Below are 26,284 nucleotides of genomic sequence, written 5' to 3'. Positions count from 1 at the left end.
AACATATCTTTGCAAAGGAGAGAATGTGCGGTATAATATCATTGCCTTGTAGTACTGTGAACACGTATTTTAAGCAACTTGAAACTATTTATCATTGCAGAAGCAATCTGTGTTAGTTTGTAAAAGAGAGGAACAAGGTGAGGTGTGTGTGTGAAACAAGATGCTCTACTTTGTCATTACCCAGGAACTGTGCAAAAGGCACATGAGGGAATTCAAATAGCATGGGAATTTCTTTGCACTGGTAAAAACTGCATACGTCCAATTCACAAATAAAGCTTCCAGGTTTTCCACTGAGACATAGACTTAAATCTAAATTGATGTACTGAATCGAATTGATATTCTTTTTCAAATGCCAGTATATTTCCCATGCAAAATTTTAGAGAATGCTATTGCTATTCAGTAATAAATTTACATTGTGCTAAATTAATCAAAGGTGGTGGGTTAGGTTTCCATATGTTCATGGTTCATTAGCACGTAGAGAATGGGCTCACCGTTATTTTATTTCAGTTTTTCTGATCTCTTTCATTTAGATTTTCTAGATCCAGCAAGCCACACTACAAAAAATAGTGACCAATTGCAGCTGGAATGGTTTAAAGAGGAATACTCCATGTTTCTGGGTTCATTCTTTTAAGGGGCTACCTACCCTTCTTCAGAGAAGCTATTCTTCATCAAAGGGTAGCTATTGAAATACTCAGCTTTCCCAACTGTTCCCAACATGCCCACCCTTTCCATTTAGGGGAGTTAGGTGTTCCCTGTGAAAAGTAAAAAAGAGCCACTGTATATGAGAGGCGTTCTCAGTGTGCTCCTTTCATAGCACATGCATGTTTGCTTACATGCACACATGTACACACTAGAAATATTAGTCCAGTTTCTCATCTTAGGACAACTGATGAAACTCCACTGACTTCAGTGAAGCTAGGCTGAATTGTACCAGCTGAGAATCTGGCCCTTGGTCTGAACTAGAGCTGGGTGGAAAATGGTGTTCCCATCTTGTGAACATTTTTGAGATTTTGAAAAAATGCCCGTTTCGTACTGGAATGAAAGTGAGACCTTCCGAAAATTATAGAGAGAGAGAGAGAGAGTGTCACCCTAGAACCACCAGTAAATTGGTGGTTAGGGCACTCACTTGGGATGTGGGAGACCTAGCTCTGCCTGGTTCAGACCAAGGACTTAAATGTGGGTGTCCTATAACTCAGATGAATGCTCTCCCACTCGTTCTGATTTAACCAGAAACTTCATCCTGAACTGAACAACCTTCCCTGAACAAATGCTTTATCAATAGGGGTACGTTCCCATGAAAAGTTTTTGTTTAAACTAGTTGTCATTTTCTAACAAAAAGCTGGTTTGTTTGAAAAATTCCCACTTAGCTGCAGTCTGAATTTACCCACCTCCTGGAGTTTACATTTAACTTAAATCACAACAAACACAAGACTCAGTCAGTGCTTCCTCCTGTTCCTATGGTTTTTCTTTTCATGCCTTGGCCCTTAGTTCTGCCATGAGAGCAACTCTTGTCCCATTTACAGTCAGGAGCTGAAGCTAATAACACCCACTTAATTTGGTTGCCAGGGTGAGTCAACAGAATGGCTGTGTATCTCTAGGCATCTGACAACCTGTCATAAACAGATTGTAAAGGGTTAATGTCTCTTGTACCTGTAAAGGGTTACAAGCAGGGAACGGGACACCTGACCAGAAGACCAATCAGAAGACAAGATACTTTTAAATTTGGGCGGAGGGAAGCTTTTGTGTGTGTTCTTTGTCCGTTGTGTGTTCTTCTCTCGGAGGGTCTGAGAGAGACCAGACATTACTACAGGCTCTCTAAGTTTCTTTTCTAATAGTAAGTAAAAACAGGCGGTTTAGGTTTTTTGATTGTTTTATTCTATTTGCAATTGTGGATCTGGCTGGTTAACTTTTATATGTGTAGTTGCTGGGAATATTTTGATTTGTATTGGTTCTGGGGGGAAAGTCTCTTTCTGGTGTCTGTAAGCTATAGGACCCTGTATATTTACATCTTAAAGTTACAGAGATAATTCTTTACTTTTTCCTTTCTTTTATTAAAAGATTTCTTTTTTTAGAGAACCTGATTGATTTTTTTCCCTTGTTTCCTTTGTGTTATTCCAGGGGATTGGGATAACTCACCAGGACGGGTGGGGGGGAGACAGGAAGGGGAGAGATAGAATCTCCCTTTGTTTTCCTTGAATCGGTTTGCCTCTTTGTGGAAGGGAAGGGAGATGCTTCTCTGTATGGTGATTTAGAGGTTGGATCAGTATCTCTCAGGATAGGCCAGGGAGGGAAATTCTGAGAGGGGGAAAGGTGGGGGGAATGGTTTATTTCTCCTTGTTTTAAGAACTCAAGAGATCTGGGTTCTTGGGGTCCCCAGGGAAGGTTGGGGAGGTCATAGTGCCCCAAAACACTATATTTTGGGTGGTGGCAGTGCTATCAGATCTAAGCTGGTAATTAAGCTTAGAGGATTCAGGTGCTAGTATCTCATTTTCTGAACTCTAAGGTTCAAATCTGAAAAAGAATGCTATGACACAACCTGTCAAGGAAAAACATTTTAAAAGCCAGCTCTGCTGGTTACTTACCTACTAAAATTCAGGCCACATTTGTTTGTGGGGAATACACCTCTCTGTGGTGAGTTCACCTCTCAGGATTCTAAGATTTCCTTTTTGTGGCTTAAAACCCCTTTTTTCCCCCTTCAATTTTACTGTTCCAACCACATTAAAAATTTCACACTTCTTTACACTGAGAGAAGACCACAGAGTTAATCAAAATAATACAGCCAAGGGTAACAGAACTGGTTGGGATTTTTAAAGAAATCAGAGGGATTTAAGAGCTGAATTCTCATTGAAAGTCAATGGGAGTTGGTATTTAATTCCCTCAGGCTCTTTAAATATCCTACTTGCTAATATGAAATAAGAGTACATATTCTTTACTGTGGACCAAAAGTCTAAGCATTCTGGATGTGACCATGCAAAGTTACCCCTTCCATTGATATCTTTTTATGAAATAATCTTTGAAATGAGAGAGACTCTTTTAAACTGTGTGGTAGGACAGGTCTGGGAAGAAGTAAATTTGTGTCTTTATTGGGGAAGGGGGTTTCGGGGTTAATGTAGAGGAGATTTGGGTTCTATTCCTGGCTCTGCGAATGAGCTCCTGTGTGGCTTTGGACAGGCCACTCATTCTGTATTCCCTGATATCCCCACCTTAAAATAGGAGTAGGCACATTCACCTTCCCTGGGAAAGTATGATAATTATTGTTGTCTCTATCACTTCATAATTCTGGACCAGATTTTAATGGTATTTATGTGGCTAAAGATGCAGATATCTTATAGCCCCTCTTATCTTTTTGCCTTTTCATATTCAATTAGGGGAAATGGGTCACCATACCAAATACTTCAAAAGGTGTAAAATTTGCTCTATATAAATACAGTCCACAGCAGGTCCATAACTAAGTACAGATCAAAATGAATGTACTTCCTATACAGCCATGTCATCCCATAGTCCACACAGTCATATTTTCATCTTCTTGTGTACACCTGGTACATGTTGGTAATGCCTCAGGCAGTATTGAAGGTGATTTGTATTCATAGATTACAATTTAAAAACTGTCTTCTGGTCATTTTAAATGATTCTTTTTAGACTTACAAAGCCCCAAAAACACAGGAAAAGAGGAATATGAGGGGAGGAGGTGGAGGGGAAGGAAAACCTTAAAAGATTTCTATTTAGCCTTTATTGTATTACAGTGAGGAAGAACTAAATTCTCAGCATCTGCACAAAACAGCATCAGAAAATAGCCAGTTGAAAGGCATTCAGTGGGCAAAATGTTAACAACTTTGGCAAGAGGCAAAGACCAAATGACACCTCAGGCAAGGAGCATCTTTGGCACTCCCTCTCTCCCACCTCCATTTGTTAAACTTTTGAATACTTTATTTTTTGTATTGCATATGTAGCCTATTTCATGACTTTGATGCACAATTTGAATGCATGATTTATCTCTATCATATAGGAGATTCTACAAAGATCCAGAACATTCTAGGAGGTTAATGAAAAATGAATCCACATACAGAATACCTGACACATTTTATTTCAAACATTCTATTTCCCCTTTTGTCACTAACAACAAAAACAGCACCCAAAGCCCAGCTCCCCAGGCAATCACCTGAGTAGCCTGCCCCTAAATCTGGCCCTGCCCCCAAGTTACATCGCAGAGTTTCCTTCATACATGAATCTCTCACCCACCCTTTCACAACACTGACTTCTCATTTCCTAAGATCTCTTGGAGAGTGCTTTTTTGGGATCAGGATCCACTGCAGTGGAAGCAGCTGGGACTAGATGGCCCAACACTGGGTATGGACATCTTTCTACTGGCCTTGCAGGTTGCTAAGAGAAAATGATATGACATCAGGGTTTATTACCTGTCCTCTGAAGGTGGGATCCTCCTGCTAAAGGGGACCTCCAGTGCTGATATGAATACAGAGATTCCTGGTGCCTCCCCTCCAGTAGAGATGCACTGCTATGGAGGAGGGCTATGGGGTGAGAGCTCTGCAGAAGCACAGTCTCCAACTGATTCCTTGGGGTCTATGAGGTTTGGAGGTAGTTCCAGCAATCAGTTTCTAGGGGGGAAAGCAGGAAGTGGGGCAGGAGTCCCTTCCTGTCCACCCAATAAAATGATGAGAGGGAATCTTTACTAGGAAAAGTTTTTGAAGATCCACTGACTTTGCAGGATTTAATGTGAGAGGTGTTGACCCTGCCCTTTGTGCTGACCTGTTAAGAACACTGTGTGTTGAGCTGTTAACATTTCTCATTTCTTGCCTCACTTGGGTGTTGCCCATGGCTACACACTGGAGTACAATCTATAGCTTTGTAGAAACATTGTTGATAGTGTTTTTTAACATTGAAAAATATAGCTACAGTATGCATTACACTGGCTGATGTGTGCGAAAATAACCTAATGAAATTTCCCTGAAGCGTTAGCAATAGGAGTATGTAACATTTTTTAAGCCATTTCTGCCCTGTTACTCCATCACATGCACTCTTTGACAGTACAATCCCAGATGGACAGCATCTGCATAGCTCATCAATTTCCTAAAGATTGTTAATACATAAAAAATGCAAGTCCTTAGTATAAATTGAATGCAAGCTCTATATTAGCCTAATGTCGTACTTAAAAAACAAAAAACCCAAGATCCATTAGAAACTACTTTAGGTTTTTCATAAGGCTCCTTAATGTCCCACAACAAATAAAATATGAATCTCAGTGGGCTGCAGTGTAATAATGAGGACATGAAATTGAAATAAAATAGTGAAAAAGGATTCTGTTCAGCTCTTATGGTAATGTATTTGAGGAATTCAGCATGGTAAAGTCATTCAAGAGAAATGAGCTAAAAAAGTGGGAACAGATCCTCAGCTGATATAAATTGATGTAACTCCATTTTGTCACAGTTATACTGATTTACTCCAGCTCAAGCTCTGGATGACTGCATTCTTGATTCAAGAGGGAAGAATTTAAAGAGAGCAAAAATAATTTTCAAAGTTAGGCAGCTAGTCATCTAGAGGAGAATCTGTAAAGGTAAATACCCTTGGCTATCAACTATAGCACGATATGAGCAAAAAGAAGGAATATAGAAAAAAATGTTAGTGTGTGGGAATATTACCAGGCTAGTTGAAATTTCATTTATTAACATTATAATCCATTTCCATTTCAGTAAATAAGTGAAATTTAAAACTGCTATGGTAGAAAAGAAGGTTGAATGGTGGGAGTGAAATGAAGGGATTCAGCATTTAATGTTTCAGACTCTCTGCCAATTTTAAATTAAACAATTTTACCGTGAAAAGAATCTTTAAATCTTGACTTTAGGGTTCAATGGTGGGATACTGGGCCAGACCCTCAGCTGCTGTAAATTGCCTTAGCTCCACTGAAGTCAGTGCTCAGTAATGCTGATTTATACTAGATGAGGATCTGGTCCCCTGTCTTTTCTCATCATATTGAGATTAAATAAATGTCTTTCAGCTTCATTCATATAGTGCTTTGAAAGTTTAGTGTGCAGTTCTGTCTCTGTGAATGAATATTTTAATGCAAAAACCACCCACCTTCTGAATTTTAGAAGGGAAGGTGCGACTGTACCATTATACATTTATCTTGGCTTCATATTTATTTGTGGCCTGACTAACATCTTGAAGATCATATCTAGTAAAAAATAAAACTAACATGTTAAAATATTTAAAGGATTCCTTAATATTTTAGTACTTCTCAATAGTAAAACCATGTTCTTTTCTCAGAACAAAAGCCTGAAAAACAAACTCCTGTCGGGAAGCAAGCTTTGTGGTATTCATGCAGAAGAGGTGAGTAGAGTTTCTTACTGTTCTAATTCTAACACACCTGGAAAGACAGCTAGTGTTCAAAGAGCCCATGCATCTAAAATCTCCTCTCATGTTCTTCCATGACAAAAGCATACATCAGGAAACAAAACGCAGTCTCTGTTTTTAGACAAAGTAAATCCATAGTTTAAATTTGAGGTCATTGGAGGAGATTGTCTGCCAAACCCCAGGCTCAAAAGCATTGATTTTTCTCCATTGGCCTCAATACCAAAAAATAATAATAACTCCATTGTTTGAATAATTTTAAAGAATTCTTAATAAAGCACTGGAGAAATTATTTTTAATGTTAAAACAGTGTATGATTTAAAAATCCATGCATGGCACTTTATCAAATATAGAATAAGAAATGGTACCTCTGCCAAAGAGCTGGCAATCTCAGACAGACAATATAAAAGCTCTGATTCTTCAAATACTTAAGCATGTAAGTATTTTTACTCATATGAACAGTCATGCTAGCTACTAATGGGTGCTGCTGAAGTGAGTAAAGTTATGCACTTATTTGAGTAGTTTCCTGTAGTCAACAGGAGTACTCAAATGAGTTACTATTGATTCCCACACTCTCAAATAAGAATCAAGCCCCAGTGATGTAAATCAGGAGTAACTTCAATGAAATCAAACTAGAGAAGCATAAAAATAGAGAAAAGTTATCAATAAAAGCGTACTCTAGGGAATAATTATGCATTACCAAGAAGATAGGCAAGATGATCTAATAATAATAATAATAACTTTTCTCTCTCATTCTGATGAGTCTGCAGAAGTCAGTGCATGTTGCTAGAATACCACAAAATTATCACACTTGAATCAAGTACATTTTAATTCAGAAACAGATTTGAAAACTTGTATTTTCAAAGTTATAAAGCCAGATACATAGTCTAAATAACTGATTTCCATTTATTTCAAGTGAGCTACACCACGGGAGATCTAGCCCATTGTATCCAAGAAATTGGCAGCAGTCAGAAGCAATAGATTCTTTTCTCTCACTTTGTTCAAGCTACATCATCATAACTTTCTGGTTTACTCTACAATATTTGGTTTTAAATGTATTTTTCTCTCCCTTTATACCATGGAATTAAGTCCTGGCCTAAAAATATGATAGTGTTATTTTTTTTCTCTTGCTAATTTCCTCAGGGTTCATCACATCTTGAATTTTTAGTATTATTTAACTTTATTTTTTTCTATTAGCTTTGCATCTTAATTAAATACATTTGAATATTTGCAACATAACTGTGTATATACCAGCACTGACATCTACATTTAAATGGAAAACAGGGAATTTGACTTTCCAGTGTTTGATATGAAATCAGTGTCAATCAGTATATTGCCAATAAATCTTGTCTTTATTCTGGGAGTTTGAAGTGGTCAGAATCAGAACTGCATGCAACCCGTCTCTAAAAATTCTCATTGATGTATCTTTCAAGTTAGAGCCCTCTTAAAATAACATACATTTTTAAAAGTAAGATGTGTTTTAAAAAGACCTCTCTATCTCGATATCTGTTTACATGAGAGACCAGATTAGCTGAGGTGGAGTTTTCATCAAAATGAACAGCAGGAGAATCATTGTGAATCATACACATGGATGTTAAGAAACCTAACTGTAACATTGCTCCTTATGGACCAGCTGGTGTCTTCCTGCTTCTGCAGACATAGAAGAACCGAAAGTGCTGAGAATTGCATTGGTTCCACCTCACAAGGGAGAGTTAGAGATTACAGGCAGCAAAAGCATTCCAGACTTCACTTTGCCTACTGGGGAGCTCTACTTTCTCTATGACACCCTAAGGAGGGAGCGAGGCATGGCAGACCATTCTGAAGGAGGGGTGAGGCAGCGGCCTGCAATCCAGATCAACAGGCCTAATTCTCTGTGTAGGATGATTACAGTTGAGAGCAGTAGAGAGATTTCATTAATTTCTATGGCTCAAACCAGCAGGTTGGAGGAGATTTACCAGAAATCCCCACATACTCACACATTATTTTCAAATTGATGCACAATATGAAATAGAATTAAATTTGGAGGCAGTTTATTTGGAAGCACTATATTTTAGTGCATCTAATGAAATGCACCACTTATTTTTATGGTGCCAAGTTCTGAGGTTTTTCCTCAGTGCTTTACCTAGTGAATTGCCTTCAAATCAATTCTTAAATTGATTTATGGAAAAGCTAAGTAAGGAATTTAGGATTTAATCCATGAACAAACTACTAATTTATTAGCCCAACAATATGTGACCTAACTGAAAAGCACTTATTAACATACAGTACAGTATGAGAAACCAATGGAACTCTTATAATGCACAGTACAATTCATAGTATAGTATGGTATGATATGCCTTGCCGTCAGGGAATTTCAAAGAACTGAACTCTGGATTATACAAAGAGCCTGTGGTAGCAGATTGTGGATGTGCCTTACTTTTCAAGTGCCAGGACATTAAGCTTTATAGGTAGTCTTTATGAATTATGTGTTAAACCTGGCCCGCACAGCTAGAATGAGATGCTGCCCAGTGGGTGCTGTAGTCTTGCCAGGGTTCAATGGGGTAAGACAGGGAAATACATTCTGTTTGCTTCTGTTCTGAATAGGAGTAATATGCAGAACGAAACATGAATACTAGGTGGATGCTGGTGTGTCACTCCCTCTGATAGTAGAACAAAATCCCTTTAGGCTGAGGTGTATGGAATAGCATGGTAGTAGGTTACCCTTTCTTTTTGTCCTTTAAATGCTACTTGGAAATCCTGCTCTGCTGACTGCAAAGAAAGAAGAAAAGGTAGAAATTCTGTGCCCTCCTTGCACCAGCACAGTAGAGGGCAGAATCCTACCTTACATCCATAAACTCTTAGAAGGTGAACACATCCCCCAGTGTCAGCTCATTGACCTTAGTGGAGTTCACTAGGGATGAAATTAGCTCTATGAATATTAATTTTACCAGCTAGTTGTGCAATTAGCAAATGGGTGATACTAATATAAATATAACCTTTATTTTGCTGTAGCTGTTCTCTAAGAATCACTGCGACTTTTACACTAAAAACTAGCACAGCATCAACAGTCTAGTGTTGAATAAAAAGCTGCCACTATTATCATGATTGAAAGGTGTGTGTCTGAAACTGTCTCAGAATGTTAGTCAGTTACAGATCTGACAAAGAGCCACAGGGTTACAGTGCTGCTAGTATCAATTATAAAACAGACATAGAGTTTTCTACTAGCATGTTCAGGAAAAAGCTGGTCAATGTGATCTTAGCCATCAGCTGGTAAGACATGACGAAAGGTCTCCTCATTAACAAATGCCAGTGTTGATTAGTAATGAAGCCAGCAAGCGATGCTATGTGAGCTGTACAGCTAGCAAGAGACATTTTCCCTTTGAAGGCTGATTTTAATGTTTCTGGAAGAGTGGGCCAAAGCTCAGGATTTTAAATTCCTTTTCAAAGGCTAGCCTTCAGCTTGACTTACAATATAATACCTCACACCTGTGCCCACCAATCTGGCATCTTTCCTCTATTCAGTCTTCTTAGGATAATTCAGTGTGGAATAGCAAGCATGCTTTCATATATATAATGTAAAGTAACTATTTGTGTGTTCATTTGACCTCCATGGTTTGTTGTTGGAGTATAAACAATTGAACAGTTAGCTACGAGTGACTGGAAAATGCTGCAGACCCCGCTACCTCTGAGCTACTGAGCGTGAGAATTTTCTAAGGGAGTGACTTTTAGACTTTCCTATAGATCAATGTAGACCTGGCCTCACTTAAAAGATCCCAGTTATGGAGAATGTGCCAACTCGTTCGATAAATCATACTCAAGGTTGATATCCCTTTTCAATAGACTTGGGATCAGTTTTGAATTTAATTCCACAAAACTCTAAATGTCTGAGATCATTCAATACCATGAAGAAGATGTCATTAAATGTGCAAATTGTTGGGGGCAGGGAGGGTGTTAAAAACCTCACCACAGCAATAAAAACTCCAGAACAGCTGGCAATGAAGTACTTAAGAAAAGTATCTAATTTGAAGATCTGTTGGAATTATTACAGTTGTGAAGCCAAAATTACTTTATTTGGGCTGGCTTCTCAGATGAAGGAGAGGGAAATATCGTGGATAAAGGAACTCAGTATAGTTCAGATCCTGTTTTTTAAAACCTTTAAAAAATATATAAGAAAAGTTGAATACATGGATTTGAAATTAGTTTATTAACAAATATTTTTTCTTAAAATTAAAAAAAAACAAAACAAAAAACACCTTTCTGGGCCAGATCCTCAGAGAACATGAATCAGCATAGCTTTGTGGACTTTATACCAGCTGTCTATATGATCTGTACAATACAACTCACACAAAGTACAAATAAACACATAATAGTAGAAGTCATTAAACGCTTCTGAATATTCTCACCCATGCTGCCTTCATTTGTGCTTAGTTGTGAACATTTATTAAAATCTTGTGTCTGAAATAGATGAGTTAAACTAACTGCATGTAACAATGTGATAGCTTGTGAATGTATTTTAATTGGAGGTCACCTTTTAACTCTTCCTTGGGTCCCATAATTGGTTTAGACATGCTGTCCTTGCAAAGAATGTATGTGCGTGCATTCAAAAGAAAAAAAAAGAGAGAGAGAAAGAGAAATGACTTTTTGATTTTGCTTCACTTTTGTTGTCTGAGCTAAATTCATTTTTCCATTGTCAGAATTTGCTGTCATCTCTCCCACAGGTTCTCAAATGTAAATAATTTTAAAGATTAATTTATTATCTTCCATTTGCAGTCTAAGAAGATCCAAGCCCAGCTGAAGGAGTTTCGCTATGGAAAAAAAGATTTGATTTTTAAGGTGAGTTTATATTACTAGCGCTGGCTAAAGTATTTACTTACAGTCCATATAACATTACAATAATCCAGTGGGATGATAACTGTCTTTATTACTGGAGAAGTGAGAAATCATTTCCTTAACTGTCAACATAATGAAAGAAGCTCAAAACTCTGAATCACAGACATCATTCCCATAATGTGTTCTCTGAAATCCCCTCTACTTCAGTGCTGAAGGGACAATGCGTGGTGTTACAGTGCTTCCTGTGGCAAAGATAGAGGTGATTTCAAAGCTTCAAAAATTCTGTTATCTTCATCATTATTTAAAATTAAAGTGGAAAATTATTTAGCTTATGATTATTTACATTAAAATGCCTACATAGACCAATGTCCCAGTCAGTACTCTGCCAGTGACCCAAATCTCTCCCACTGTTCCACAGGTTCCTGTGAAGAGCTTTTTATCTTTCTAATTGAGCAATAGAGCATTTTATGGCTGCCTGGTGGTTTCTGTTTAATTAGCAGTCCTCCATGCTAAAGCTGTTCAGGGTAACATTTAAAGAAAAGCGTTCTAATGTTTGTGACAAGTAGACATGTGACTTGTGATAAACATGGAAAATGAAATGTTATCCTGTAGGCATCTGGCTTTTATCCATCTACATACCCGCTCTGCTGAAATTTCTTTTCTGCAACTACAGCTTCCTGGAAACAAAATGTAGTATCTATTAGGGATGTGCAAATCAAATTTAGCTTCAGTCTAATTCACATAAATACCCAGAAGTTTAGATACACAGCTAAACATATCCAAATTCCTCTTTCTAAAACCAGGCAGATAATATTATTATGAGGACAGGTTGTCTCACAGAATTATGCATACTTCCTACTTCTGGTCTTTGCTGGAACCGGGGCGGCTCTAGGTATTTTGCCGCCCCAACCGCAGCAGGCAGGCTGCCTTTGGCGGCTTGCCTGCGGGAGGTCCAATGTCCCGCAAATTCGGCGGCTGCCTGCAGGAGGTCCGCCAAAGCCGTGGGACCAGTGGACCCTCCGCAGGCATGCCGCCAAAGGTAGCCTGCCTGCTGCCCTTGCGGCAATCGGCAGAGTGCCCCCCTGTGGCTTGCGACCCCAGACACGCGCTTGGCATGCTGGTGCCTGGAGCCGCCCCTGGCTGGAACCTAAAAGGAGCAGAATTAGAGGTAGGCTGTAGGCATGAAAATCCTTATCTGAATTTTCACTAACTTTAGGCAGTTTCACAAGGAATTTGAGAAATTTTCTCTAAGCTAGATCCAAGGTTCTGAAAATATAACCAATTTCTCTGGAGTCCCAGTTCATTACCTTATCTAGTGGACCATGCTTCTCCTCATGAAGGATGGACCTGTGGTTGAGGCACAGGGCTGAAGACCAGGAAGGGGTCAGGAAGGGATTTTTTTTCCTACAGTGTATCTGGGGTCTTTTGTCTCCTTCCTCTGAAACATCAGAGATGGCTGCAGCTGGAGATGGGATACTGTATGATGTAGGGGCAAGGGTCTGAGGTGACACCAAACATTCTCTCTCTCAGATTCTTGGCTGGCTGGTTCTAGCGCATGTTCTCAGAGTGTAACTGAACAACATATGTAAAGTTGGGAAGGAATTTTCCTCCAGATCAGATTGGCAGTGACCTTGGAGACTTTTTTCCTTCCTCTGCAGCATGGGATGCAGATCAGTCACTAGGATCATCTCAATCTCTTCCTTACCATTGCAGGGGCGTGGGGGTACTGGGGCACCTTAGTCCCTCCTATTCTTTGCCTGTGGAACATAATAATTTAGCTTCCTGTAATATTTCAGTTGTTGGATTTAGTGTTTAGGTGCTCAGTGGAGGTGTTGGCCTGTGCTATGCTGGAGCTCAGCCTAGATAACATGGTGGTCCTTTCGGATCTTAAACTCTGTGAGTTTGAATAATAGAATATTAGGGTTGGAAGGGGCATCAGGAGGTCATCTAGTCCAACCCCCTGCTCAAAGCAGGACCAATCCCCAATTAAAACATCCAGCCAGGGCTTTGTCAATCCTGACCTTAAAAACTTCTAAGGAAGGAGATTCCACCACCTCCCTAGGTAACCCATTCCAGTGCTTCACCACTCTCTGAGTGAAAAAGTTTTTCCTAATATTGAGTATTCTATTTTAGGCTGTACCATAGCCAGGGTGAACTTAGGCAAGTAATTTCATCTCCTTGTACCTTAGTGTCCTCATGTACAAAATGGGATAATAATGTTTATTTACTTCCCAGAGATATTGTGAGGATAAATACATTTACATAAAGCATTTGAGCTCCTTAGATGGAAAGTGCTAAAGAACTGTAAAATATCCATTGGAACTCCTGAATCCCACACGTGAAGGAGAACTCTCATTATTTACCAGAGAATCCACAATATCTCTAGAGAAGAGCTGAGTTGTAAGAAACCTTCATTACTTTCACTTGTTAATTTGAATTTGCCTTGTGTTTTATTTTAATAAAGTTTGTCAAGTTTGCTTAAAAAAAGGAAAGAGAAAAATGGATCTTTAGGCTAAAGTCCTCTACTGTAGCATTGCAAGGTGAGATGCCAGCAACAGCAGAACAAAATAAATTTGTGAATTTCTGTGCATGTACTTCAGGGATAGACTGCCCCTCTCAGAGAAACTGTCAGTTGTAACAACAGTTGTGTACATAAAATTGTGAAATGTGGAGTATAATCCCTTAGGTTTGAAGCAGAGATCTCAAATTCTGTAGTTGCATAGATGAGCTGATAGTTTTTCACACCTTCTGTGCTCAGTTTTCGAGGTTTCTGTCATTGCTCAGAAATTCCCAGCCCTTTTGAAGAATGGGTGGTGTTCCTACCACTACTTTCCTCTGATAGAAGGCACCTTCATTCTCTGCCAAGGGTTCAGTAGGATCCCTTCTGGGGACAGAAACAAGAATACACTGAATCCCTGCATGCCCTGGCCATTCAATTATTTACCTTTGGGCTACACTGTAAGTAGTTGCAGCAAAGATAAGGTGCCACAGGATTCTTTGCTGCTTTTCCAGATCCAGACTAACACGGCTACCCCTCTGATGCTGTAAGTAGTTGGTCCCTCTGGTAGAAGGGAGGGTACAGTCGCATTGTGAGCAGATGTTCCTCCAGCTGGGATCTTCCACCAGCACAAAGCATAAATAAATTTGGCCCATGTTGTAATTGGTGGTGCATACTATGCCATTAAGCAGCTACTAACATGGCCAAGAAGTGGAAGAGCCGATTCCTCCATTTAAAAAATTTAGTTTTGATGGGTGCTGTACTGAGAGCTCTGGAGAATAAACTTCTCTGTATAGTGATAGAACTATAGAACAGTTGAAGGCTCTTATAGTGCTCCACACAGACAGCCTCAAACATGACTTCTGGGGATGACCATGATGACTCTAGGGGGGAGAGAACACTTCAATCTATACTCATTCAAACATTGTTTTCTCTGCTGAAATTGCCAAGAAGGGCACCAGTTGTGGTGGTGAGTGGTTTTTTGGTTTTTTGGTTTGTTTTTTTGCATGGCGAACACTCCATTGGCCACCAGAAACTTGTTCTCCCATTTATTTAAAAAGGTCACAGGATAAATAGTATCTGTTATCATCACTGAATTTCTGTTCTGCTTGCAGCTGTAAAAAATAAAACGGTAGCTGTGTCTCCTCTAATTCTCCAATGAATCAGTTAATGGTGTCTAATATTAACCTGACTCTGCAATAGCATCTTATCAGGTTGCAGTAAATAAAATGTAAAGTAATAATACTAGCACTTACAATCCACTTTATATTTTCAAACTACTTGACAAATATGCACAAATCAACCTTCCTAGCCTCCTTTAAAGGCACAGAAGTACAATTAATTATCACCATTTGACAGGTAGGCAAAGTGAGACAAAGGTTAAATGACTTGCCCAAGGCTATAGAGGCAATCGGTGTGTCAGATGGGATTTGAAGTCGAGTTACTGGCTTTCAGCCCAGTGTTCAGTCCACTCGAACATGTTGCATGGAGAGTATTGAGACCATTATTTTTAAAAGAAGCAAACTGTAATTTGCCATGTGTTGAAGCCAGAAAAACTAAGATCATGTAGTGCCAAATTTCAGCGCAGGCCTCTTATTGTATAGTCTCACTTGTACAGCAAATTACCTCACAAAGACAGCTACAATTTCTCTCTGAGTCCATTTGAATTATACTAGTAGCCCAAAAACCCTGACTCAGCAAAGCAATGTAAGCATGTGCTTAAGGGACTGAAGCTTAAGTACTTTGCTGAATCAAGGTCTGGGTTTGTTTCAGGCATTTATAACTGTTTTTTCAGGTTGCTTCTCGATATATTGATGAGAAAAAAAATCAGATTTTTTAATTAATTAAAGAAAATCATTGATTGTATGCATGTGAAAAATACAAAATGTAAACATAGGCTTGATATAAATTCAGGATAGTGAAAAAGAACGTTCAGTAATTGTACTCATTGTGCAGTTTTATACAAATCCTTTATTATTTCTCAATCTTTTTCTTATTAGTGATTTCAACTGTAATTTGTACAAAATCTGAATACTTGAGTATGTTTTCAGTTTGTTTTTGTGATGTATTTAAATGGTTCTGCTTTATAGTTTCAGAAGTGCATATTTCATGTATTGTTTAATCCATTTTACTTCTTTTCATTTAATATTCCAAGGTAAAATAACAATTGTTTCTCTATATAATAGGAAAGTAAAGCTGGTGATCTGACAAGCTAATTATGTGTCAAAAGCTTCAGAAAGTAAAGATAAAACAAAAAGGAGAAAACGAATTTTAAAATGCTATTGGCTGAGATAATGAAAGAGTTCTATAGAAATACACCACACATCCACTGCAATACATGTAATTAAATCCCCTAGACTGCCTTGATAATCTCTATTGCTACATTTTAATTCTTTAAGTGGCTTCAGTGCTTAGGAAGAGTTCTAGGTAGACAGTCCTGAAAATAGAGGTTTTCTACATATGCAATTGCTATATCCTAGGCAATAGCAGCATAAGCTTTGTTTGCCAGCATAATTAAAACTTCTATAGTACAAGGCGGGGAGCTCCATTTCCATAACTATGTAGTCCCTGATTTATCTTCTGAGACTGCTGAAAAGTTCAGTTTGTGACAATGTTTCTGTGATTGGATCATTATGCACATAAAAATGGACTTCCGTTTATATTCCAGGAAGGTACCAAGCATCCTCAGTTCCCATAGATTTTGGTGAAAATTGAGGATGCTGAGCACCTCGAGATCCTCAATGCTCCTCAGGATTGAGTCTCATCATATTATTTTCTTGAAAGTGGGATTAATTTGTCAAATTGTAGAGACTTGGAAGACATGATAGGATTAAAGGAAGCAATGTTTTGTTAAATCACTTGCAATGAGGACACGATAAGTATCCCTATTCTGAGCAATACTTCAGTGTGTGAATAAATTAAGCATGTGCTGAAGTGCTGTCCTGAATAGAGATGGCCTGTTGTATTAATTTAGATGGAATATATGGAATAAAGGTGTTGGCATAACCCAGTCATTGTCCAACAACGTTAAACAAGGCTTGAGGATTGGTATATAGAGACCTCAGCTTGCTTAGTACCATGGCACATGTCATAAACAGATAGTAGGAGTTAATTGAACAGAAGTACTTTATATCTCTTTTGCCTGTAAAGGGTTAACAAGATCAGTGATTCTGGCTGTCACCTGACCAGAGGACCAATCAGGGGACAGGATACTTTCAAATCTTGAGGAAGGGAAGTTTTTGTGTGTGCTGTTAGATTTTAGTGGTTGTTCTCTCTGGGTTATGAGAGTGACCAGACGTGCAACCAGGTTTCTCTCCAATCTCCCTGATACAGGTTCTTATAGATTCAAAATAGTAAGTACTAAGTGATAAGGCGAGTTAGGCTTATGTTTGTTTTCTTCATTTGCAAATGTGTATTTGGCTGGAAGGAGTTCAAATTTGTATTTTGCTGAAAGGATTTTAATTTGTACTTGTATACTTAGGCTGGGAGGGTATTCCCAGTGTCTATAGCTGAAAGACCCTGTACCTATTCCATCTTAAATTTACAAAGATAATTTTTACTGATTTTTCTTTCTTTTATTAAATGCTTTTTCTTGTTTAAGAATCTGATTGTTTTTTAATTCTGGTGAGACCCCAGGGGACTGGGTCTGCATCCACCAGGGAATTGGTTGGGAGAAAGGAGGAAAGGGGGAGAGAAAAGTTAATTTTCTCTCGGTGTTAGGATTACTTTTTCTCTCAGGGAGAGCCTGGGAGGGGGAGAGAGAAGGAGGGGGGAAGGTGAATTTTCCTCTCTGTTTAAAGATTCAAGGAGTTTGAATCACAGTGATCTTCCAGGGAGGGGAAGCCTGGGAGAGGCAACGGTGGGGGAAAGGGTTTTCTTTCCTTGTGTTAAGATCCAGAGGGTCTGGGTCTTGGGGTTCCCCGGGCAAGGTTTTGGGGGGAGCAGAGTGTACCAGGCACTGGAATTCCTGGTTGGTGGCGGCACTACAGGTCCTAAGCTGGTAATCGAGCTTAGAGGAATTCATGCTGGTACCTCATCTCTTGGATGCTAAGGTTCAGAGTGGGGAATTATAGCATGACATGGTGTGCCGCGTGTGGGATAGATAGATAAGATAGAATCCAAAAGCCAGTGAGGTTTTTATTTCTCTCCCTGCTAGCTATCTGCAGGCAGACTGAGGTTTGGGTTTAGAAGCAAAAGCCAGTAGGATTTTTTCTTTCTCTTTCCTTGCTAGCTATGTGTAAAGCAGGCTAGAGGAGATTGTTTTAAAAGCAAACGTTTGCAGTTTTTTTGGTCTCTCCCTTCTGAGTACTCTGAAGGCAAAGGCATTAGGGTTTAACAATGATCTTTGTTAAACAAAGGAACTCCAGTTGTGAGTCACCATACACCAGCAAAACACATTTGCAAATGAATGGTTTTTTTTCTTTCTAACTCTGTCGGGAATAGCTGGGTAGAAGGAGTTAAAAAAAAAAGCTCTGTTGCTAAGCAACCTCAAGGAGGCAACAGAGAAACAGCATTTCAGGAAGTAAACAGCAGAGGGCGCCCCAACACAAGAAAGCAGAAACCATGACTACCAAGGACACCCTGAAACAGGAATGGGCAAAATTGGGGGCAGAGGAACAAATCAAAGACGCAGACCACAAACGAGATATGGAAAAGAAACTACAAGAATTAGAAATAAAACAAAAAGAGATGGAGCTGAGAGAAAGAGAAAGAGAGGCTGCCCTCAGGAGAGAGCTGGAGATAAAAGAAAGAGAGAAGGAAGAAGGAGAGGCTGCCCACAAAAGATAGATAGAACTCCAGAGGAAGGCCCACCAGCAGGCCCTGGAATTAGAACAGGCTAAGCAGAAGAACACAGCCAATCCTAACAACCCTTCACCAGTTATTGTTCCACATCCCAAGAAATTTCCCACCTACAAGGCAGGTGATGACACTGAGGCCTTCCTAGAAAATTTTGAAAGGACCTGCCATGGGTACAACATCTCTGAAGACCATACATGATAGAGCTGAGGCCATTGCTCAGTGGACCCCTAGCAGAGGTGGCGGCTGAAATGCCTAAGGAGAACATGAACGATTATAAACTTTTTCAAACCAAGGCCAGAATCAGAATGAGGCTAATACTTGAGCATGCCCGTAGGAGGTTCAGAGCCCTAAGGTGGAAACCAGATGTGTCATTCACCCAACATGCCTACCACATTGGAAAGAATTATAATGCCTGGATATCAGGAGCCAATGTTAAATCTCTGGATGACATGCACCTCCTAATACAATTGGAGCAGTTCTTAGAAGGTGTTCCGGAGGAAATAGAAAATTACATCCTAGATGGAAAGCCCAAAACTGTCACCCGAGGCGGGGGAGATTGGAGCCAGATGGGTGGAAGTGACAGAAAAGAAAAGAGCTACTATCAAGGGGAGTGAATACCACAGGGGGCACACCGACAATAAACCCTATACCGGAGGGCAACCCAAGACCCCACCTACAACCCAAGGAAAGCTGCCGACTCCCTATTCTCTCACCTCACCAATCTCCAGTAACCCACCTCGGCCCAGTGACCAGTCAGCTGGGCGATGCTTCAAGTGTAATGAACTGGAACATATAAAGGTCAACTGCCCCAAGAACCCCAACCGAATGCAGTTCATTATATCTCCATCACTCCAAAAATCCACAGGCCCAGATGCCTCTCAAATACCCTCGGAGCGAAGGGAAATTTTGAGAGTGGGTGGAAGGAAGGTTATCGCGTGGAGAGACACTGGTGCACAAGTGTCAGCTATCCACCAATCCTTGGTGGACCCCAAATTCATCAACCCAAAGGCCCAAGTGACAATTTACCCCTTCATGACACAAGCTGTAAACTTGCCTACAGCTAAACTGCCTGTTCAGTACAAAGGCTGGTCAGGAATGTGGACTTTTGAGTCTATAACAATTATCACATCCCCATGCTACTGGGGGAAGACTTGGACAACCAGGTAAAGTGGGCCAAGAGGGTGGGAATGGTTACACGCAGCCAAGCCAGGCAAGTCTCCAGACCCATCCCTGTTTCTGAACCGTCCAGAGAGGCCCCGTCTGTGTTAGCAGAGACCCAGACTGAGGTAGTGGACCCGGATCCCTTGCCAAAGACTGCAACAGCCACAATACCTCCAGTCTCAGACACGGACCTGGAAATGCAATCGGCACCAGAACCATTGCCAGCACTGATGCCAGTGCTTGCAAACGCATCTTCAACCACAATGCCAGAGGGCGCCAGCGAGCCTGAACTGGCAGAAGCAGCAGACAACCATACCCAAGAGCCTCAGCCAGAGCCTGAAATACTCCCTGGTGCACCAGCAGAGAGCGGTTCACCAACCACAAAAACAACCCCATCATCTACATCGCTTCCCGAAGGACCAAGCCCAAGTCCACAGTCTAAGGAATAACTGGTGTCTACAGCCTCCAGGAAACAGTTCCAGACTGAGCAGGAAGCAGATGACAGCCTTCAGAAAGCTTGAGCGGCGGCACGGAGCACCCCACCGCCTCTCAGCTCTTCTAACCGATCCCGGTTTGTTATAGAACAAGGGCTTTTATACAAGGAGACTCTTTCTGGTGGACACCAGGAAGACTGGCATCCACAAAAACAGTTGGTGGTTCCAACTAAATACCGGGGGAAGCTCTTAAGCTTAGCCCATGATCATCCCAGTGACCATGCTGGGGTGAACAGAACCAAAGACCGGTTGAGGAAGTCCTTCCACTGGGAGGAGATGGGCAAGGATGTTGCCATGTATGTCCGGTCTTGTGAGGTGTGCCAAAAAGTGGGAAAGCCCGAAGACCAGGTCAAGGCCCCTCTCCAGCCACTCCCCATAATTGAGGTCCCATTTCAGCGAGTAGCCGTGGATATTCTGGGTCCTTTCCCAAAAAAGACACCCAGAGGAAAGCTGTACATACTGACTTTCATGGACTTTGCTACCCGATGGCCGGAAGCAGTAGCTCTAGGCACCACCAGGGCTAAAACTGTGTGCCAGGCCCTAACAGACATTTTTGCCAGGGTAGTTTGGCCCTCCGATATCCTTACAGATTCAGGGACTAATTTCCTGGCCGGAACCATGAAAGAACTGTGGGAGACTCATGGGGTGAATCACTTAGTTGCCACCCCGTACCACCATCAAACCAATGGCCTGGTGGAAAGGTTTAATGGAACTTTGGGGGCCATGATACGTAAATTCATGAATGAACACTCCAATGACTGGGACCTAGTGTTGCAGCAGTTGCTCTTTGCCTACAGGGCTGTACCACATCCCAGTTTAGGGTTTTCACCATTTGAGCTTGTGTATGGCCACGAGGCTAAAGGGCCATTACAGTTGGTGAAGCAGCAATGGGAGGGGTTTACACCCTCTCCAGGAACTAACATTCTGGTCTTTGTAAGCAACCTACAAAACACCCTCTGACACTCTTTAGCCCTCGCTAAAGAAAACCTAAAGGATGCTCAAAAAGAGCAAAAGGCCTGGTATAATAGACATACCAGAGAGCATTCCTTCAAGGTAGGAGACCAGGTTATGATCTTGAAGGCACAACAAGCCCATAAACTGGAAGCATCATGAGAAGGGCCATTCACAGTCCAAGAGCACCTGGGAGCTGTTAACTACCTAATAGCATTTCCCAATTCCTTCCTAAAGCCCGGAGTGTACCACGTTAATTCTCTCAAGCCCTTTTATTCCAGAGACTTACAGGTTTGTCAGTTTGCAGCCCTGGGAGGAGATGACGCTGAGTGGCCTGACGGTGTCTACTATGAAGGGAAAGGTGACGGTGGCATGGAAGAGGTAAACCTCTCCACAACCCTGGAATGTCTGCAGCGACAACAGATCAAGGAGCTGTGCCCTAGCTTCTCCCCATTGTTCTCAGCCACCCCAGGACGGACTGAACAGGCATACCACTCCATTGACACAGGTAATGCTCACCTAATTAGAACCCCACCATACCGGGTGTCTCCTGATGCCCAAGCTGCTATAGGACGGGAGATCCAAAACATGCTACAGATGGGTATAATCTGCTCATCTACCAGTGCATGGGCATCTGCAGTGGTTCTGGTACCCAAACCAGATGGGGAAATACACTTTTGCTTGGACTACCGTAAACTAAATGTGGTAACTCATCCAGACAACTATCCAATGCCATGCACCGATGAGCTATGGGAAAAGTTAGGATGTGCCCAATTCATATCTACAATAGACTTAACCAAGGGGTACTGGCAAGTACCGTTAGATGAACCTGCCAAGGAAAGGTCAGCATTCATCACCCACGCAGGGGTGTATGAATGTAATGTGCTTCCTTTCGGGCTGCGAAATGCACCCGCAACCTTCCAAAGGCTGGTAGATGGTCTACTAGCAGGATTGGGAGAATATGCCTTTGCCTATCTCGATGATGTGGCCATTTTTTCAGACTCCTGGCCCGAACACCTAGAACACCTGAAAAAGGTATTTGAATGCATCAGGCAGGCAGGATTTACTGTTAAGACCAAAAAGTGTCAAATAAACCAAAACAGAGTGACTTGCCTGGGACACCAGGTGGGTTGAGAAACCATAAACCCCCTACAGGCCAAGGTGGAGGCTATCCAAAAGTGACCTGTCCCAAAGTCCAAAAAACAGGTCCAATCTTTCTTAGGCTTGGCCAGGTATTACAGGCAATTTGTACCCCACTACAGCCAAATCGCTGCTCCACTGACTGACCTGACCAAAAAGACCCAGCCGAATGCAGTTAAGTGGACTGATGAGTGTCAGAAGGCCTTTACCCAGCTTAAGGCAACGCTCATGTCTGACCCTTTGCTAAGGGCTCCGGACTTTGACAGACCATTCATGGTAACCACCGACGCATCTGAACGTGTGTGGGAGCAGTTCTCATGCAGGAAGGACCGGATCACAACTTCCATCCTGTCGTGTTTCTCAGCAAAAAACTGTCTGAGAGGGAAAGTCACTGGTCAGTCAGTGAAAAGGAATGCTACGCCATTGTGTACGCCCTGGAAAAGCTGTGCCCATACGTTTGGGGACGGCGGTTCCAGCTACAGACCAACCATGCTGCGCTAAAATGGCTTCATACTGTCAAGGGAAACAACAAAAAACTGCTTCGATGGAGTTTAGCCCTCCAAGATTTTGATTTTGAAGTTCAACATGTTTCAGGAGCTTCAAACAAAGTAGCTGATGCACTCTCTCGTGAAAGTTTCCCAGAATCAACTGGTTAAAAATAGTACTTATAATGCAAAAAATCTTGTAGTTTCACATAGTTAGTAGTGTATGTAAAGGTGTATGTGTTTATTAATCTGTTTATTCTAAAGTTCTAGGAAGAAATCACCACCAGTGAGGTTCCACACTGTCAGCGATTTGGGGGGCGTGTCATAAACAGATAGTAGAAGTTAATAGAACAGAAGTACTTTATATCTCTTTTGCCTGTAAAGGGTTAACAAGATCAGTGATTCTGGCTGTCACCTGACCAGAGGACCAATCAGGGGACAGGATACTTTCAAATCTTGAGGGAGGGAAGTTTTTGTATGTGCTGGTAGATTTTGGTGGTTGTTCTTTCTAGGTTATGAGAGTGACCAGACGTGCAACCAGGTTTCTCTCCAATCTCCCTGATACTGGTTCTTATTGACTCAAAATAGTAAGTACTAGGTGATAAGGCGAGTTATGCTTATGTTTGTTTTATTTGCAAATGTGTATTTGGCTGGGAGGAGTTCAAATGTGTATTTGGCTGGAAGGAATTCAAATTTGTATTTTGCTGAAAGGATTTTAATTTGTACTTGTATACTTAGGCTGGGAGGGTATTCCCAGTATCTATAGCTAAAAGACCCTGTACCTATTCCATCTTAAATTTACAAAGATAATTTTTACTGTTTTTTCTTTCTTTTATTAAAAGCTTTTCTTGTTTAAGAACCTGATTGTTTTTTTATTCTGGTGAGACCCCAGGGAACTGGGTCTGCATCCACCAGGGAATTGGTGGGGAGAAAGGAGGGAAGGCGGGGAGAGAGGTTAATTTTCTCTCGGTGTTAGGATTACTTTTTCTCTCAGGGAGAGCCTGGGAGGGGGAGAGAGAAGGAGCGGGGAAGGTGAATTTTCCTCTCTGTTTTAGGATTCAAGGAGTTTGAATCACAGTGATCTTCCAGGGTAACCCAGGGCGGGGAAGCCTGGGAGAGGCAACGGTGAGGGAAAGGGTTTTCTTTTCTTGTGTTAAGATCCAGAGGGTCTGGGTCTTGGGGATCCCCGGGCAAGGTTTTGTGGGGGACAAGAGTGTACCAGGCACTGGAATTCCTGGTTGGTGGCAGCACTACAAGTACTAAGCTGGTAATTGAGCTTAGAGGAATTCATGCTGGTACCCCTTTTGGATGCTAAGGTTCAGAGTGGGGAATTATATCATGACAGCACATGTCTTATTAAAAAGTCTTTTAACCTTTTATTAAAAATAGAGGAAAGAAGGGACAATAGTTAAAAATTTGAAATGTAAAGTATTAAAACAGGCTTTCATTTTAACTGCTTGGTTTTGTTCCTTTTCCCTTAATCTGGAGAAAGTTTTAAAAGAAAAAAAACAACCTTTGTTTGATGGTATCAAAGACAGTAATAACCGTCCTTTTGGAGAAAAGAGAAGAGGTTAATTGAGATGGGCTGTAAATGTCATTGTTGCTATTGTTAAAGTCCAATTTTAGAAACACCTCTCACCTCTGTATAACCTATCTCCTCCCCCCACCAATTTGACAGTTTCTTAGATGATATTAAAGATGGTAATAACTGTCATTCCAGGTGGTGGTTGGGATTCAGCTGACACCAGTAGGGGGTGACGATGTCGTCTGAGTCCTTCTCTTTCTGGCCCGTTCTGCTCAGTGTACCTCTCTATCTCAGGATGATGAAGTCCCAGGAAAACAGTGCAGGTGGCAGCTATGATTAGAAACTCGCTTCAGTATCCTCAGTGTGTTCCTCTTCCCTGTTCTTTTTGTTCTTTTGAACTTTCCCCACAAAATATTTCTTTTAAGAACTCAAAAAAGGAGCAATGGGTGGAATAGCCCATCCCCTCATTATTTTGTCCATTAATTAGGCCTGTTATCTGGCATAACAATTTTGGCTCATTTATCTTCTGGCTTTACATCTTCTGGTTTCTAACCAGCTTAATTTTAACCTGGTCCCTGAACCTCATCAACCTGGCCTGTTTGTTTAGACTAATTCAGTTATTCAGTCTTCCTTTTTCACTTTTCCCCATCAACATCAGGTATTAATGTTGTTGTATCCTTTTATGAACTTTTACATGAGCTCACAATTGGGGTAAATGTGTAGGCCCAGTAGTCACAACAGGTCTTAAGCATATATTTCAGTACTTTCCTAAACCAGGTCTTAAGATCACTGCTGATATAAAATGTACTATATATTAAATTTTACTTTCAAACTGTCTTTGCAATAATAAATGCTGGTCTTCCAGGAAACTCATTGTTGGGTGGTATGGTTTTCTTTCTACATACTACTCTTCTTATAGTAAAAATGTATGATACAGAGTTCTGTAAGATTGGTTTTAGAGCATAATTATCTGGATGTAGCAGTAATGTGTACTATACCTCCTCCTAAAGTAAAATTGATGCTACCATATAATAGAATTACATCCACAGTAAATCTATTTCCTGGAGTTGCAAAATTTTTCAGTGGCACAAAGGACATAATTCTGTACTCCTTAGAGACAAAGCTAGAAGTGATAAAAGCCAACTCAACAGAAGTCATGTTTTCATCATTAAAATTTAAAATTCCATTATTCTTCATAATGGAAAAATCAATGCAATAAACTGCCTTTAATCTTTTAAAGGGCTGCTTTGCAAACAAAAAAGTAAAATTGAGATTATTTACTAAAATGCCACAAAATATTTGGATGCAATGGTAGACACTGAAATGTTGTGTGTATTGTACATTTTGGCTCAAATCCAGTCCTGGTATAAGCAGGTGCAACTCCATTTCATGTTTGTTTGTGTTGCATCCATTTATACTAAGGCTGTGTTATGCAATAGAGTTCAGCTCAGCTGGCCTTCCCAGTTTGGAAGTACAGTCCCTGTATTGATTCACCATTTTAAAACACAGTAGACTACTTTATTCGTTTTAATAAAATAGCCTTTTAGTTCTGTAAAGAAATACACTGCTTTCCTTAACCAAATTCACAACTTAGCACTTTATGTACTGAAAGAGTGCACAGTTTTTTTTTATTTTTGTTTTTTTAAATTACAGCGTAATGCTGTACCAAAACCTCTGTTATGGTTCAGGGTTATCTGTATCTTTGACCCCTCAGTCTCTCTATGAGCACCCTCTACAGTGACAGGCCAAGTACTATGCACTTCTTTCATAGTAGAATCTCACAATTCATCCCTTATATATACCTCAAACAACATCAAATAATCCACTATGGCTAAACACAGTAAAAGAGGTGGTTAGAGACAAAAAGACATCTTTTAAAAATTGTCAGTCAGCTCCTACTGAGGAAAACAGAAAAGAGCATAAATTCTGCAAGTCACACGTAACTCTCTAATCCTGACTGCCTCCCACCACCTCATCCAGCCCCTGCTCCTTCCTGACTGCTCCCCGGGACCCTTGTCCCCATTCAATCCCCCTGTTCCCTGCCACGGCGCCGCGGGGC

The 26,284-nt window shown here is 40.7% G+C and overlaps 1 protein-coding gene across 5 annotated transcripts in view; it reads left to right on the top strand.

Annotated features, from left to right (window-relative positions):
- LUZP2 (leucine zipper protein 2) overlaps nucleotides 1–26,284 on the top strand; it is a 358,273-nt gene that overhangs the window by 233,710 nt on the left and 98,279 nt on the right. For 4 of the 5 annotated variants that reach the window (XM_050955450.1, XM_050955449.1, XM_050955446.1 and 1 more), the window contains exons 6-7: nucleotides 6,280–6,342; nucleotides 11,113–11,175. In XM_050955450.1, coding sequence (XP_050811407.1) covers nucleotides 6,280–6,342; nucleotides 11,113–11,175 — 126 coding nt within the window. The remainder of the gene's footprint in view (nucleotides 1–6,279; nucleotides 6,343–11,112; nucleotides 11,176–26,284) is intronic. The other variant, XM_050955448.1, reaches the window with a different exon arrangement.

Source organism: Gopherus flavomarginatus, chromosome 5 (genome assembly GCF_025201925.1).
Source record: "Gopherus flavomarginatus isolate rGopFla2 chromosome 5, rGopFla2.mat.asm, whole genome shotgun sequence".
NCBI classification, from domain to species: Eukaryota; Metazoa; Chordata; order Testudines; family Testudinidae; genus Gopherus; species Gopherus flavomarginatus.
Note: the sequence above shows the minus strand (reverse complement) of the source record. Positions and strands in the feature narration are given on the sequence as shown.